At 33.3% G+C, this 17978-nt stretch overlaps 3 protein-coding genes across 4 annotated transcripts; 1 reads left to right on the forward strand and 2 right to left on the reverse strand.

Moving 5' to 3' along the window:
• Positions 1 to 5860: 5860 nt before the first annotated feature.
• LOC145051056 (uncharacterized) lies at positions 5861 to 6855 on the reverse strand. Its single transcript, XM_078999203.1, has 2 exons — positions 6412 to 6855; positions 5861 to 6334 (listed from the first exon to the last, which is right to left on the reverse strand). Exons 1-2 carry the CDS (start codon positions 6853 to 6855, stop codon positions 5861 to 5863), a joined length of 918 nt encoding a protein of 305 aa, XP_078855329.1.
• Positions 6856 to 8303: 1448 nt separating this feature from the next.
• LOC145055410 (oligoribonuclease-like) lies at positions 8304 to 11169 on the forward strand. 2 transcript variants are annotated; one of them, XM_079003720.1, is made up of 9 exons: positions 8304 to 8413; positions 9071 to 9212; positions 9347 to 9481; positions 9587 to 9663; positions 9837 to 9918; positions 10078 to 10133; positions 10388 to 10474; positions 10630 to 10720; positions 10813 to 11169. In XM_079003720.1, exons 2-9 carry the CDS (start codon positions 9113 to 9115, stop codon positions 10950 to 10952), a joined length of 768 nt encoding a protein of 255 aa, XP_078859846.1. In that variant the 5' UTR covers positions 8304 to 8413; positions 9071 to 9112; the 3' UTR covers positions 10953 to 11169. The 2 variants fall into 2 exon arrangements, with proteins under 2 accessions (XP_078859846.1, XP_078859847.1); XM_079003721.1 differs by having other exon boundaries at positions 10831 to 11169.
• Positions 11170 to 11609: 440 nt separating this feature from the next.
• On the reverse strand, positions 11610 to 14255 carry GLYR1 (glyoxylate reductase 1). Its single transcript, XM_079003722.1, has 8 exons — positions 13933 to 14255; positions 13304 to 13414; positions 13071 to 13172; positions 12618 to 12719; positions 12386 to 12501; positions 12201 to 12279; positions 11965 to 12135; positions 11610 to 11891 (listed from the first exon to the last, which is right to left on the reverse strand). The coding sequence occupies exons 1-8, from the start codon at positions 14038 to 14040 to the stop codon at positions 11802 to 11804; spliced, it is 879 nt and encodes a 292-aa protein (XP_078859848.1). The 5' UTR covers positions 14041 to 14255; the 3' UTR covers positions 11610 to 11801.
• Positions 14256 to 17978: the final 3723 nt, after the last annotated feature.

The raw sequence follows: 17978 nt of genomic DNA on the forward strand, positions 1-17978 counted from the left end.
CTTATAAGTCAAGGAGAATAAGAAATGTATAATCTTGGAATTAGAATCAGGGAACGGTTTCAAGAACAGTTTAGTGATGAATATCTCCATGATGTATATCAGATTAGAGCATCCCAGGTTTACATTCCTTAACCTAAAGCTTGAATATGGTTTTCTTTTTACCATATCTTATTAATTATAATACTTTTATATGTGTTATGTATATATGATTCAGATTCCCAGAGCTTCGGCTAGTGCTGTTTCATTTGGAATGTGCATGTTTAGTGGGAGAGGAGAACTTGGAGTAGGAAAGCATCGAGCTTTTGCATTTTTTAGTGAAAGTTGTGCAAGTGATATAATGTTGAGATTTCATGATTGTTGTAAGAACTATAAGGTACATAACTAAGATTTTTTTATATTATGATATGATCATAATAAAATTAAAGATTGTTCCTAATTTCTTTCCTTTTGTTACAGGCTTATAGGAAACAACAGCAACCTGATGTTCATAAGCTTAAAGAACCTGTATGCAAGCAGGTAATAAACATATGATGGGTTTCAACTTTCAACAGTATAAATCATTTTTTCTATTTAATTAATAAATCTTAAAAACCATATATTTGACATTTCGATCAAGTCATGATTTTTAAAGGTCTCATTCACATCAATAACTTTTATTTTAAAGTGTAAGGGTATTATGGTCAAACTATGGTTACAACATTTGAAGTTGGGTAAAATAATTCAGGAACATGGTATACTTTTGATGTCGGATAGCTCATCCAGGTGCTATTGAGATATTTTGCTGGAGAATTGGTGGGAATACTTTAAGAATTGGAAGAATTTTAGGAACTCTAGAAAATTGTTGGGTTGTTGTATAGTGAATAGACCATGTATATGTTGATAGAAAATGTATAGAACAAAAGTATTATTTTTTGGTGTAAGTCGAAATAGAAACCCACTTTTGGTCGTATTGTTTAATGTGACTTGAAATTCCGTATCCTTAAGTTGTTGAGGATTACCATCTTTGGGACAGGGGCAAAATCGTCCAACAATGTTAAAAATCATTATACTTATGTGTAGATTAACGCAACGCTAACCAAAATGGCAGCCTACTTTCATCTTTAACCCAAAATTGCAGAAAAGTTTCGTTTTGAATCCAAAATGACAACATACTTTCATTTTTAACCCAAAATTGTAAAAAAGTTTTGTTTTGAACCAAAAATTAATGATAGCATACTTTCATTTTTAACTCGACATCGTAAAAAAGTTTCATTTTTAACCCAAAATAGCACTATACCTTAATTTTTTCACAAAATATACTCCTACTTTCGTTTTTTTCACAAAATACCATCATATTTTCGTCTTTTTCATAAAATACCCTCACAGTTCTATTTTTTTTCAAAAAATACCATCGTATTTCCGTTTTTTTCCACAAAATACCATCATAATTTCGTTTTTTCACAAAATATGATCGTACTTCCGTTTTTTTTTCACAAAACACCCTCATAATTTTGTTTTTTCACAAAATACCATCATACTTTCGTTTTTTCACGAGATACCCTCATAATTTTGTTTTTACACAAAATATGATCGTACTTCCGTTTTTTTTTCATAAAATACACTCATAATTATGTTTTTTCACAGAATACCATCACACTTCCGTTTTTTTCACAAAATACCATCATATTTGTTTTTTCACAAAATATGATCGTACTTCCGTTTTTTCACAGGATACCCTCATAATTTTGTTTTTTCACAGAATACCATCACACTTCCGTTTTTTTTTCACAAATTACCCTCATAATTTCGTTTTTTCATAAAATATGATCCTACTTCCGTTTTTTTCATTGAATATGCTCATGATTCTGTTTTTTCACAGAATACCCTCATAATTTTGTTTTTTTTTCATAAAATACTCTCACAATTTTGTTTTTTCACAAAATACCCTCATAATTTTGTTTTTTCACGTTCATATGTTGCTTCCACGTAATCATTTGTGTCAATATCTTCGGTTATATATGGTTCTATAGCTTGATTACTTGCTCCGACTTCACTCATTATCGCCTGCGGTAGACAACGTTGCATATTTCCAAATAAAAGATTAACACAAAATTGTTTTGTATTGAATATAATGGAAACATTATACATAAAAAACACAATAGCAACCAATGACAATGTCTAAAAACAACAATGTCACTTTTAAAATCCATGAACAAAAAAAGATTCATTAGGTAATAAAGAACACTGTAAACAATAATCTCGAATATTAAATTCTGAAAAACTTTAATAATCATATCAATGTCGGTTTTAGAAAAAACTACTTGGAAGTATTCTTAACCAAAACACTGGAGATTTGTAGTTTTTGTAGCATCATAGTTTCGTTTAAATCACATAATGGGAGCCACATTTCAATTTTAAATACAAATGAGAACTGAGAATAAAGAACTACAAAAGTTAAACACATTGGGAGAGTAATACATTTTCGTCACATTTAATGCTGGTGTAAAAGAGTTCATCCAAAGTTCAAAAAATTCTTTTTTAAAAAATCATTCATTAAAATAAATTACAACCGATTCCAATTGATAATAAAAAATCCGAACTTTGAAACTTCACAATTAGTTCATATTACTGATATTTAGTAATCATATACACATAACATAGGTCATAAAACACGAGATCAATAACTTACTTGGAAGTGTTCTGGAATGAAAAAACAGGGATGCTGCGATTTGTAGTTTTTAAAGATATGATCAAACCCAATTTGTTATGAGTTGTGATTTCTGAGAACTCGTTGAATTGAATTCGAATTTGAATGAACTCGTTAATGGTGAAATTCGAAATTAGTAGATTTTTTTTTGAAATTGATTTCTCTAAAATCGTTTTTTTTAATGGAGATTTTTTTTAAATCGTTATTTTCTTTCTTTGAATTCGATTTATTTGATTCTTTTTTGTGATAAGCAGCCGATTATTGGATTGATCAAGGAAGACGTGATTTGCAGCCGATCATCAAGCGTATAAGGAAGACATGATTTGATGTTAATCGTGGTTCCTACCACAATCACACCCACCCGCCTTAGAAGCTGTAGTGGGATGATGATCAGGGGCGGACGCAAGATTCTGTAGTAGGTGTTGCTGGTGACACATTTTATAGTAGAAAACAAATCAAATTTTTTTCACTACGTATAGAAAAAACAGATGTTGTCGGTGCAACCTCAGATACCTAATGAAAATCGCCCTTGATGATTGTATAAAATACGAACAAACCATATCATATATGCCCATATTCAAATCAATTCTCCAATGTAGAATTTCCAATTTCGGTCTCAAACACTCGATTTGTGGACATTTGTAAAAAGGTAAATGTCACTGTGACCCAATCATCTTTCTAGTTATGGTTTGTATGGTCCCTATTGTTTTTTTTCGCACTTGAGAGGAACCAAGTTTTACTTTACCGACTAAATTGGTCCAGTTACCTGTTTTAACAGGTAAACCATACACGTAATAAGCATAGTCAGCAAGTGAGTTGAGTCCAAGTTAACTCGTGTACGTGTCACTGAGTTGTGACCGGTTCCTTGCTTGGGGCCTAAGGGTCACTGTGGACCCATCAGTCCATAAAAGCAATGGCTTATTCGATGAAACCCTAAATCTTCAATACCCTTTTTCTACTAAAGGTTACCGACAATCCGACGTAACCTCGATACTTCGCTTTCACGTAAGTCACGATGGCAACCCCACCACCACTTTCACCGAATTCAATATCTATAAATTCACGAGACCGTCTCAACTTTGGCGATTTGCATATTATTTATTGTGATTGTGGAGCAGAAATTGCAGAGCAGAAAATGGAAGTCACCCGTTTGAAAGAAAAAATGGGTCGAGATTTGGTGTTAAGCAGGGTTGAGTCACTCGCATTGCATCGTCGGATTGAGCGCATGGAGAAAAAGGTGACTTCGTTGACTGTATTGGTGATTGGACTTGTGATTGTGACTTTTGGTTTTATGGTGGAGAAGTTTTTTTGTATCGTGAACCCCTGATTTGTTGGTGTTTATGTTGGTGGTTCGTAGTGTTTGTGTTGATTAGGTATAGATGTGTCTTCTTTTGGTAGTATAATGTTGTGTATTAGGGTTTATGTGTTTGTTTTGGCGAAGGTGATTGAAGACCTGCTTAAGCACAGACAATTTTGTATAAAGTAACTTTGTAACCGGGTTTATTTAATGGAAAAATAGTAGTTAATGGAAATTACAGTTAATTAGTGTGAAAGAGGGTAATTTCGTCCTTTCATAATTTACCCTTACATATACTCATGTTTCAGACACATATGTGGGCTTAATAAGCTTTCTTTTGCTCTCATATTCTTCTTACCGTTCAAGTGACCTCACTAAAATGAAGGGTTCGATGAAATCAGTTCAATGCTCGTGTGGATGTGAAGCAATATTATGAATGTCAACTACTAAATACAACCCTGGCCGACTCTTTTATGCTTGCCCCAAAAAGGTAAATGTAAATTGCATGTTAACTGTTGACCTAGATTTTGATAATTTGTTTCTGGGTTTGGTAACTTAATCTATAACAAATAATAACTTCCATTGTAGGGGCCTCGTGATGGCTTCATATGTTGGGCAGATGAAGTGGAGAGTACGAACACGACTGGTGACACAACTTTGGTTACAAATTTGGTTTGGGCAAATAAGAAGCTTCAATATGATGTTAGAAAGATGAAGTTATGGTTATTTATAAGTTGGGCTGTTTTTTTGTGGTATTAGTCTACAAGTTGTAATGGATATGTAATGGGTTTGTAATCCCTTTCGTATTAACTATGGTTTCCTTTCCTATTAAGATGAAGTTATGGTTATTTCTAATATGGTTTCCTTTCATGTTTACCAATGTATTTGTAATGGTTATGTAATGGATTTGTAATCCCTTTCCTATTAAATAAATGAAAGTGCCCTGCTATTGTGTGTCATCATTTTGTTTGTGTTACTAGTGTACATAAAAAAACATTCAACAAACACATACCACAATAATACTACTACGAAACAAACTTAAATAACACATCAAACAACCAACCTAGTCTTAACACACTACCAAATAACAATTATGTCTACTCAATATTCATTGGATTATCACCAGAGTTTCCTTCTCCATTTTTCCATTCAACCCTTTTTGCCAATTTTTTCTTTATAATCCTCTCTGATTACTTCCGTTTACGTGCAACTGTTGTTTTTGAACCACTTCCTTCCTCTTCATTACCACCTTCAGATTGCTTCTGTTTACGTCCAACAATTGTTTTGAACCACTTCCTTCCGCTTCATTACCACCTTTAGTAGTTGATATCTTTCTCTTCACCTTGAGTTTTTTGGGCTTCTCAACTTTAGGACATGTAGCCTTGTTGTGACCAACTTGTTTACACACACTACATGGAATTTTCTTCCCACCTTTGACACGGTGTGTCTAGTAGTCTTTTCTCCTGGGTCCTTCCTTCTATTGACTTTAGGCCTGCCTGACATTTTCCTTTTCAAAGGTGGTAGTGGTGGTATGAAATTGGTACTTGGCCACATATTGCTGCCATTCATCCCTCTCAGTGGATACTTGTAAGCATTTCTATAAAAAGCTCCAAAGAACATGGGATCCACATAAACTTCCGACATCTCTGTTTAGGTAACTAATAGTTGCAACTGAGTGCACACACCCATACCCATTTAGTTGCCAAACTCTACAAGAGCATGTCTTATTGTCTAAGTCAACGATATAAGACTCTGCTAAGTTTCTTGTCTCAAATTGGTTCAAACTAGTTGGTAAAACCTGCCAATATCTAATAACATTGTCTAAAAGTTAGTCTAAGTTTAGTATTATCTATGATGTTAACAAACACAAACTAAGTTTACCTTTGAACTTTTTTCAATTGATTTAACAAGGATGTAATTGATAGACATGTTTCAAAATCTGGCCATGAACTGCCTTTCATGCTCAAATGAAAATGCCTTTCCATAACATACAATCTAATCTCTTCAAGCATTATGATGATTGGTTTCTTCCTTGCATCTCTTATAACATTGTTAAAGCTCTCCGACAACCCATTCTCTACAACATCACACATCTTGCCCTCCTGAAAAAAAGCTCTACACCATGATTGTGGGTTATTTTCTGTTAGATACTCAAAGGCTGGAGGATTGAGAAGTTGTATTTCCTTCATTGTTGCATTGTGTAAAGGCTCAGTAGATGCCTTGCATGCCTTCCAAAACATCTTCTCATACATCACTCCAGGGAATCTTTTCCTAAAGTTGGCAACAACATGCCTTGCACACTGTCCGTGTTCAACAGTAGGCAAAATCTCCTTCACAGCTTCCAATAGTCCCTTCACATTAACAATTTAATTTGTAAAATAGTATAGGCAACTTTCATTAATAAATAAAATACAACTAAGAAACATACCTGATGCTGATCTGACATCAATGCAATTCCAAAACCATTGTCCATTCCTAAGTCATCTTTTAAATTTTCCAAAAACCATTTCCAATTCTCTTTGTTTTCAACACACACAACTGCCCATGCAATTAGAAATATATGATTATTAACATCCCTTCCAATAGCAGTTATTAACTCTCCAGTACATAGCCCCTTAAGGAAACATCCATCTAGGTTAATTACTCTTCTACAATTGCCCCTCCACCCTTGCTTTAGTCCCTCAAAACATACATAAAACTTACTAAAATAATTTTTCCCATCAGGCATAGTATTGACATCAATTTTCACAGTTGATCCTGGGTTTGATCTTCTTATCTCCTCACCATATGACCAAAGCTTTGAATAGTGCTCAACCAATGTGCCTTCAATTAGCTCAATATCATGCTTTTTTGCTCTCCTGCACTGACCCATACTTACATCTATACCAAAAGCCTGTCCTAACACTTATTTTCTGTTTTTGTAAGAACTCAGTTGTAAAATGGCTACCAATCCAAGCATAGCTAACAATTGATCCAAGTTTAAAATTTCTAGCACAATTATGCTCATCTATAAGGGACTTAATCTGGAAAGAGTTTTCTTCACTCATCCATGAAGCCCATAGCCTAAACTTACACTGCACAGAACAACATTTAACTAATAGTCTTCTACTGTCATTTTTTTTTGTAGCACAACTGATACCCATTAGCAACAACATAATTACATAACATAAGATTTAACTGTTTTGGACTATGAAATCGCATTCATAACACAAGTTTTTGTTTTTTCCAATGCACATTTTCATTGTTAGTAACCTCTTCAATATTTACCTCATTTTCATCTATTTTAAGATATGGATCCTCATGAGGTGGACTATTTGGAGTTGACTGCACTTTTGGGCATAGCTCGCCCAAAAACTCATCGTTAATGGTCTTATTCATTGGGTTGCAATCTACGTGTTCAAAGTCATCGTGTACATTACCTTGCAGTTCATCCGGGCCATTTTGCACAAATCCATCATAATGATTGTCTTCCACAACGCTCTCATCAACTTGCTCATCAATAATCCAATGTTGGACATCACACCTAGATGATCCATGTATACATCCACGACACAACCAACAGCATACCCAGCTTCGATGAAGTCCTGGTAGTCTATTTCACTAGCCAAGATCCTCAATCCATCAGGGAAGTCTTTTCCAGGCATGCAATAAAAAACATTTACACACATTTCATTTGCAAATCTTTGTACGAAGTTAACAAACTCGTTACTGTCCATTCCAGCAAAATCAACATCTTCGAACCTTTGTTTTGCTCCATCCATATAACTAATTTTGGGGTACCTTGTAAAAGACTCAGCAAAGTGAAGATCGATCTTCATGTAAACCGCCATGCCAACGTGATTTTGCAGACAAAAAATACGACAAAAAGGGGAAGAAGACAGTGAGGGTTTTTATATAATGTGTCTTGTAGGGCAAACTCAGTAAACGAGCAGGTTACATGGCAGCTTAGGTGGATTAATTTCGATGACGTGTGTACCTAATATGCTGAGTAGGATAATGTTAACCGGCTCAACCCTTTCACTTTGAACAAAATGACTTTAAAAACTATTTTCTAAGTCTTGGTTCCTCTCAAGTGCAAAAATAAAAACAATAGGTATCATTTAAACCATAACTAGAAATATGGTTGGGTCACATTAATATTTACCCTTTGTAAAATAGGGCTAATTTAGGCGGTTATGCCTAGAACCAGATTTGGATAAAGTAATGAATGGCGGATGGATTGGAAATGGAATTTGAATTGGATAAAGTCAAAACGTCAAACAAGCTCGAAGCCCACTTAAATCGGCCCATACGCATTTTATATGCACTTATGCAGCAACAGAACATTTGAAAGAGAATTGACTATTATATATTCAGAAACTTATTGGAATCTGGAACTCCAAAACGATCATCTTCAACCTAGTTTCCCTCCAACTGCTCTCTCAGTGAAGGTACCTCTTTTATTTCTCTATAAATCGGTAGAATTGCATAGACGTTTTTGTATAACTACCCAATCTACCCATCCCCTTTTCGTTTTCACTGAAGTCATTCGGTAATCACGTTACGAAATTAAGTAAAAGTGCTAATATTTTCTTGAATTTTGTTTCCGAAACACATAATCTAAACCTTAGCAATTACATGAAACCACCGTTTGTCAATTCCATAGTCAATAGTCATTGTATTTATTATTGTCGTTTCAAGCACTACAGGAGTAGGGTTTGGGGGTTTTATTGGTTGTGTAAAAAAATGAATGTTTTGATTGTAGGATCGAGTTAATTTTTGGGCATAGAAGGGGGATTCCAACAATGGGCGCCAATAGTTTAGTGGAATAATTATTAAAAAAAAAAAGAATTCAAGATTCATAGAAAAACTGATTTGCAACTATTTGGTATTGAAAATTAAACAATTGCGAATCATATGTATGTAAAGTAAACCTTGTAATCACTTGAATTTGTAATTATTGCTATATATATCATTGTTTTTTTCATCAATTGACTCTAGTATGACAAGTTTTGACTGTTAGACAGTGAGTAGCATAACCTATATACATCCGTTCTTACTTCTCAGTGAAAAGTTCATATCTTCACTCAGTTTTTTTTTTGTCACAGGATCTTAATGGTTGAAGAATCACAAAGGATATTAAAGTAAATATGAGCACACTCTCAAATGCCTTTTCTCTGCTAGAACTGGATGTTGAGGATGATAGGGAAGAGACAACCAATGCTACTGATAATAAAAAGAAAGCCAATGGTATATGTTTCAGCTGTTACCCTAAGAAACATCACCTTATAATTCATTAATAGTTTTGTTTGAATTTAGTAAGATAAAATGCCAAAAATATTGTTACTTATTTCTACATGTTATTGGGTACTGAACTGATGCAGGTAACCATGATAAAGAAACTGATAGTCTTCAAGATGCAACCCTAATTAAGAATGATAAAGGCACTCGTCAAACCCTAGACATGTTAGAAGGAGAATATAGGTTGCCTCTTGTGTGGATTGACTTGGAAATGACAGGTAGGTTTCGGTTATTCAGCTTTGAGTTTTTTAATTTACATAATTGAAAAAAGTGTCCTTTTTTGATTACCCAATATTCATTCAAGTAAGTTGGTGTATGTGTAGGATTGAATATTGAAGTAGATAGAATACTGGAGATTGCTTGTGTGATCACAGATGGGAAGTTGACAAAATCTGTAGAGGTAAGTTGGGAGTTTCTGATTATTGATACACTCTTGGTTGGTGGCTTTTATCATGATAATCTTGTTACTAACTTTTTGTTATTTTCTTGCTTAGTTTGTGTACTTTATTATTTTAACAGACAATATATTATTAGTTTCCACAGGAACTGAAAATGATTTATTTTTATGCTCAGGGTCCTGACTTGGTTATACATCAAACAAAAGAGTGTCTTGAAAAGATGGGTGAATGGTGTCAAGATCATCATGCTGCAAGTGGTAAGTACCTTTTAGCTCATAGCCAACTATCTAAAATGAAGGATATAATACATTGCAAAAGACGTGATTACCCTTCCCATCCTTATCATCTAACATAGCCCTACAATGCTCTTCAAGTCTTGTGTAACAAAACCCTAAACATGTCATGGTTGTTTATAGGTTTGACTGAAAGGGTGATCCAAAGTTCCATCAGTGAAAAAGAAGCTGAACAGCAGGTAATCTAACTCTTGTCCTTAGTTACTTTTTATGAAATCTATTATCATAGAGAACAACTATTATTTACATAACAGAGGGAATCGTGTAAATTATAAATCGGCATTATTTTCATTTCCTTTTTTCTGCCAGGAATTAGTTAGTATGTTCCACATTTCTTGATGATGTATAACTATATATGAGCCTTTTGGTAACAAAAAATATAACCATTTTTTGTTTTGTTTAATGATTAATAAACACTTGATATGCTGTGTAGGTTGTAGATTTTGTCAAGAAACATGTGGGCACATATACTCCTCTGCTTGCAGGAAATTCAATTTATGTCGATTTCCTTTTCTTGAAGGTAAAAGAAAAACCAAAACTTGAGTTCTCTGGTCTAATTCATGAATTAATTGCTCCACTTTTGCAACATAAAATGATTAAGAAAGAAACAAATTTTTTATTGTAACCTTTTCTGCTATGATACAGACTTTTTAAAGTTTTATTTTCTTTTTGCAGAAGTACATGCCTGATTTGGCTAGTCTTTTCTCTCATGTAGTTGTTGATGTTAGCAGCATTAAGGCTTTATGTCTCCGTTGGTTCCCAAGAGGTGATATTTTTATCTGTTATTGAAATATGTATGGATTTAAGCTTTAAAAAGATTTTAAATATTGGAAGACCAACTTTAATATCTGTAAAAAGTATTTTATTGGTTCACAGATAACAAGAAAGCTCCAAAGAAGGAGAACAGGCATAGAGCCATGGATGACATAAAAGAAAGCATAGCGGAGCTGAAATTCTACAAGGAAAATGTATTCAAATCATCAAAGTCTAAGAAGTAAAACACCAGTCACATGTATGAAGCCTTGATGAATGTTGGCTTTTTAAGTTTGTTAAAATGATCACAATATTGATGAAGAGTGATCATAGGTAGCTAGCAGTTGGTAGAAAACACTATGTTCTATAACTGTGTTATCTTTAAATTTTAAATTTAGCACTCCAAGTGTAACTTTATTTAAAAAAAAAAAGAGGCATGCTTGTGTTTGAGGTGAGCTTTTATATTTGTTCTTGAAAAGTGATTGATTATATTAGAGGTGCCAAGATGGTGAGCTCAGTTTATGGCTGCAAATGAGTCAAAACGAGTTGAAGCTTGAGTAAAAGGATGCAAGAGTAGCTTGGTTAATTAGCTCAACAATAGAAACTTGATTTGATTGAAAAGCTCGAAAACACTATAAGAACTACAATAAATAAGTCTTATTTGAGTTTGATATGAAACTTGAAACTAGTAATTTGCAACGCAATATTAAACTAGTAATATGGTTTTCATTGCGTATAATAAACTATCCAAAAAAAAAAAAGAAATACCCATGAAATTTTTTTTGAAATGGTTTTCAAGTTACGAGTTCTTCTTTAACCTAAAACTATTCTAGTTGACTTTTGAAATCACGATAATCAAATACCACCCATGTAGAAAACACTCATCCAAACCACAAACTTGATTTAAGACGATATATTTTAGCTTCGTTTTAATCTATAGATAATGAAGTAAGTATCCATAACTTGTTTTAAATTTAATAGATCCAAAGCAAAACAATACAGAGTACGGGTGTTCTCTCAGAATTAACGGAAGGAAGAATGGTCGATTTGAATCATATCCTTCCTACAACATTTTCTTGAATCATGATATCTCATCATGGCGAGGGTTGGGTAACCTTGAAAATCTCATAAACAGCTGAAAAATCAAGATCTCCTAAACCAGTGCTTCTAGCCTTCTTGAATGCCTGTATTTTTTATTTTAATTTTACATTAAATATCTCATAAGTAGGTTGGTATTATGAGCATGAGATATATTACCTCATTGGCGGCAGCTGCCACGGGCATTGATACTGCATTCTCATCACCAAGAGCAAGAGCCAACCTCATGTCCTTCTGTTGATGTTTCAATGGAAATGCAGGGCTGTAACTGTTTTCGATCATTGAAGGTCCTTTCATTTTGAACATTGGATTAGCAATTGCACCAAGATCCTGCAAAAAAAAAATGGCTGATTATGGTTCTTGAAAGTTAAAGATTGTTTAACAATGGTTCTTACCAATACATCTAGAAGAGTTTTAGGGCTAAGTCCACTTTTGTCAGCAAGAACAAGTCCCTCTGAGAAAGCATTCATCATACTACACAACACCAATCACCATTAGAAGTTCTACATGGAGTTTCTTTTTTTACTTAATGCATTCATTAATACCTAACTTTCTCTAAATTTGCCTTCTCATTTATTACCTTCCCATGATCATATTAACTACAAGTTTCATCTTTGCTCCATTTCCAACCTCTCCCAAGAAAAACGACTTCTTCCCCAATACATCAAAAGCAGGAACAATTTTCTCATACAATCCCTACATATCCATTATCCACATCAACAGCTCAAATATACATTTACTTATTTTCAAAGGGTACAACACAAAATGAAAATGTTAAATCATCTAATAAAAGAATAGCATTCAAATTTTACCTTTTCACCAGCAGCAAGGATGACCAATTGTCCATCTTCAGCAGGTTTTTTGCTTCCAGACACTGGAGCTTCAAGAAAAGAACCACCTTTCGCTATTACAGCCTTCAAAAAATAAAAATAAAAACATTACGTTTAATATTATATCGATTTTGCCACTGAACTATTACTTTTTATCGAATTTGCCACATAAATAAAATAATAGTTCGGTGACTGAATCGATAACTTGGTGAAGGCATGTTGTGTTTTTCTGTATTTTGCCCTTTTTCAAAACAGGGAAACCATGAAAAATGGTTTTTTTAAACAGTGAAAAAAGTATAATGGTTTGATTTAATTACTACAAAATATAGTTAAGTGGATAGATCAATAAAATGGTGAAACTACATGTGTTTTTCTGTATTTTTTTTAACTACACTATTAAAGCGATGATTATAGAACAAAAAGTGCAACTTAAACCTGGCTGATTTTAGAAGAAGTTTCAGCATCAACTGTTGACATGTCAATGTAACCTTTTCCACTGCTAATTTCCTCAAGAATACCGCCTTTATCAAACACCACCTAAATAGAAAAATTACAGCATTTTATAATGTTTGAGAAAATGAGAAGCATAATCACATTTTGAGTGTTCTTGTATTATATATGAGAAAATGAAATATATTAAACATTGATTGATGAAAGTTTCTACTAACAGAAAGAGCTGCAGGAGGATCAGATAGCATTCCAATTGTGTATTTGCACTTCTTTACAACTGCTGCAGGACTTTCCCCTACAGAAGCACCATGCTCTTTTAGCTCATCACACTGCACAAAAACAAGAAATATTTTGATTTTTGAAGAATTGACTTAAAATCTACTTTTGATTGTATAAAAACATTAATCTTCAAAAATAGCATCAAGTGATTCTAGCTCTGATTCTTGAAGTTGCAATAAACGTGCATCAAAACACTGCAACTTCAAGCTCAACAAGAATCATTTCAATCAATCAATGATTCTTGCGCCTGAAAGACTAGAAACAACTAGACTCGGATGGATATTAACTATCAGATTAGAATATTCAAACCAAAATCAATAATGGATTCTATCAGATGAATATGATATTAAACTAGACTCGGATCCACCGAATATCCATCTCAAATTGCCAAAACCCCTAAACCACTAGAATCTAATATCAAATCGTCGATCATCTAAATCATCTAATAATCAAATATAAATCAACTATCAAGAACCTAACACAAAAACACCACGTGTATATACATACATATATATATATATATATATATATATATATATATATATGTCTATATAAAGAAAAAGGGTACCTTGGAAAGCGTGCGATTCCAAACAGTGACCTTAAATCCATTGCGAAGCAAGTTCATGGCCATAGCTTTCCCCATTATTCCCATTCCCAAAAACCCAATTTCCTCCATTATCTTCTTGATTTTTCTGTGTATACTGATCTTCAAACCCCTTCACTGATGCTTACTGATCTCCTCTTCTATATATAGATAACGAACAAAATGGAAAGCAATTTACTTACTTTACTGACTCACGGAGCAATTCTAATTGCATTACAATAAAATTTCTTGTTATTGTCGATTGCGTTGCTCATCTTCCACTCATTTTTTATATCAGTTTTTTGTTTTTATTTTTTAAATATATTCTTGCTGATTATTGGTCCACTTCAGGCTATATCTGCGGTTCGGTTTTCCCCGAATTCGGGAGTTGTTGGATAATATGATATCTTGATATTCTTACGCGCGCAGTAAGTAAGTGGGCCCAGTCCTCGAAAAAAGCCCAAAACTCTAAAGAAAGAAGATCATTTGCAATTGGTTTAACAGTTTAGTATATCTTCAAATAAAATCCTAAACAGGTGAAAATGTTGAGACATTATTTTTATATTATTATTTGATTATATAAATTTCATATATGTGTAAGATCGTATAAATTGTAATGTGAACAGTAACTAATAATCATTTATATATTTATTGACATAAAATTATAAAACCTATAACTGAATAATAACATAAAAGTAGCGTCTTTACAACTTAATTTTATTTAGTGTTTTAATTTGAACTATTCTTAAGACTTTAATCGCTAATCTCTCAAATGACTAAAAAGGACAGTGTTATGTTATTAGAAAATAGAAAGAAAAAAAAATAGATAAATCATGCTAATTTCGTTTACTATTCTCCGAATGTTAATAAAAAATTATGTAAATACAACTCATATTAATTTCGCTTACTATTCTTCAAGATTTATGTATGTAGTGGATTTAGATTGTGTATTATCTCCGATTAGTAAAATATGCAAAATGAAAAAAGCTTAGAGAATAACACACATGTCAAATTTTGGTTATGGAACACGATATAAGGATATTCATAAAAATAACAATTAGAAATGAAATAATCTTCTTAAATGCCCTTTTTTTTTAACAAATTGAACAAATGACCAAAATGTTTAAAATGCCTTATTTCAGACTATCTTATTTTGTTTTAGATTGTCAGAAAAATATAAAGACTGGACATAAAGTAATTGAAAATATGACATTTTTAGAGTAAAGGTGCATGATGGATGGTCTCCTTGTATATTCCGGACACTCCTTCAATTAAAAAACAGAATCATTATACTCTTTTACACGTAAATGTTATGAAGTTTAATAAAAACATACATAACATTTTATTGTGTACAAAGGGAAAAAAAACATGCCTTTCGATGTCCGGGACGACGAACTCATTTGGAATACATAGTCCACAGTTGGAAATATTTTTTTTTCACCTTGAAAAGTTGTCATTTTCTAGAAAGAAAAATGATGATATTCATCATATATTCAATGGGAGAGATGAGAAATGTTTTTTTTTCTTCAAATAACTTCGATACAAATAAAACATTTGGATTTATAATATACCTGGTTACTCCAAACCTATTCCGAAATAAAAATTCATTGCTAAAAAAAACCTAAAATTTTGATCATTTCCAAAAGTATATAAGTAGCATATGATAATTTTTTGTCTATATCACGTATTATTTAACCAAAACAATGATAAAAGGTATTTTGGGTCTACCCGATCCATTTCGATTGTACAAAATTTAACGATGTCAATATTTGACCAAACGGCCTAACCCCTTGTTTAGCCATATCTAAGGTTATACCAGGGTTGGCGCATGTGAACTTTTCTTGCATACGTGATGTCTCATATTTTAATAATTAATTCTACGCTATTTAAAGTATCATTAAATATATTTGAAATAAGATAAGTTAACGGAAATTTGTGTGGCCCAGGAATAATAGAACATGGCAATCTAACATGTAATGTAGTAATTACAATATTTCCAAAATTAATTATAATGTTATTAAAAAAATATATATGTAACAACGAAACAACGTTGTAAAGTGACAAATCTGTTTGTTTACTAATGTTTGTTCGACTTGTAAATGTGCATTGCATGTATCATCTCCATATGTCCTCTTAAATTATGGACATATAGGACAAAAGTATATATATTATTGGATGTTTTATAGCTTATTTGTTTAGTAATACAATAATAATTTTATTCATATATCCATATTTTCTTATTAGTCAGACAAAACTGCAATAATGGTCCATGTGGTATGTATTTTTTCTGACTTTTTTGGATTGGTGGTTATTTTGGCATAGTTTCGATGCGTATTTGGTCTCTCGGTAAATTGAAACGACTGTAATGTCTATCATATATTTATTTTTCATTTTTCTTTCGTTGTTTTAATTTAATATAGATTTATCTATTTTAATAATTAATAAATAAAGAGATGACCCTCTCTCTCTCCAATACGATCATACAAACTCAACCCATATGAAGATCTTGGGATGAACCGTATGAAGATCTGAGTTCAAATTCAATAAACATATACATCTCTTTGTAATACCCAAAAACAAAAAATCAAAAACCAATAAAGCCAATAATGCAAAATCAGATTTACCGCATCTCTTTTTAAACCTAAAACGAAAATCCATCACACCTACGTTAAAACCCATCTTCAAAGATGATTTTCTTTCAATAACATTTGAAGATACAATAGCAACAAAAAGTAAGCCCCAAAATCACATGTATAATTAGGTATATTTCGTAAATGGAGATCAAAAGAGAAAAAAAAGAAAGAGCAAGGAGGATTGATGGTCAAAGTGGGTGAAGAGTAAAAAGTAAGGAGGATCTGAAATTCTCTACTTTGTCTTCTCCCTCGTTGAAGTAAAATAGCATGTGTAACGTCCCAAAAATAAGACGTAAAAAATTCATTTTGCAATTAATAAAAAAATATCCCAAAACATCGTCCTAAATCCCAAGTGGAACAAATGTATCCAAACATCATAAAATATTAGAGTTATCATGAAATGCGGAAACAATATCGTGTGTGCACTGCAATCACCCTGAGCTCTTCCCTTTCTGCACAAGAAGTACCTGAAACATAAACTGAAAACTGTAAGCACGAAGCTTAGTGAGTTTCCCTCAGATACCACATACCACACATATCAAACATATAATGGCCCCCGCCCGATGAGTGTAACGGACCCCGCCCTAACTCACATAATGGGCCCGCCCACTGAGTATAACGAGCCTCGCCCTAACTCGCATAACGGTCCCCGTCTGCCGAGTATTAGGGGCCTCGCCCTAACTCGCATAATGAGCCCCGTCCGCCGAGTATAACGGGCCTTGCCCTAACTCTCACAACGGGCACTGCCCAACATATAAACATACAAGTATAACAAATAATAACATACAAATTACCCATTTTTCCCCGCCCACTAAGCATACAAACACATACACATGCAAGAGTCATACATACATCTAGCACCCTAACATAATAAACCATGGGTCGACATTTGTGCCTTCGACCCGCTAACCATGGTGATGAAGACTTACCTCAGATTGTTGAATCTCACAAATAAATCTCTAGTTGTTGGTTCGAAGATCCCCGTGCTCTCATCATAAAATAACATCCAATTAATGATTGGATCCCGACTTATACTAAGAGTCCAAACTAGCGTAAAAAACCATTTGACCCTTTACCTAACTTGGCCCAAGGCCAAAGCCCAAACCAATTACTCAAAAAGGCCCAATTCAAAAAATGGTCACCAAAGCCCAATTATGGCCCAATTTTCCAAATTGGGCCCAAATCCCTTCGTGGGCATTCCTCCAAAAGAGTCTAAACTAAAAATCTGATGGCCCAACCAGGCCCTAAACTCCTAAGGTCCACACATGGCCCAAAACCAAGAAGCCCAAATCTAAAGCCAACCTGTTGAGTAAGCAGGGCGTACTCAGCTCGTACGATTAGCATACTCACTCTAGGGCTAGTACGTGCAACATACCAGCTTATACGCCCATCGTACTC

The sequence above is a fragment of the Lactuca serriola genome, chromosome 5, assembly GCF_051521515.1.
Source record: "Lactuca serriola cultivar US96UC23 chromosome 5, Lser_US96UC23_V15, whole genome shotgun sequence".
Classification (NCBI taxonomy): domain Eukaryota; kingdom Viridiplantae; phylum Streptophyta; class Magnoliopsida; order Asterales; family Asteraceae; genus Lactuca; species Lactuca serriola.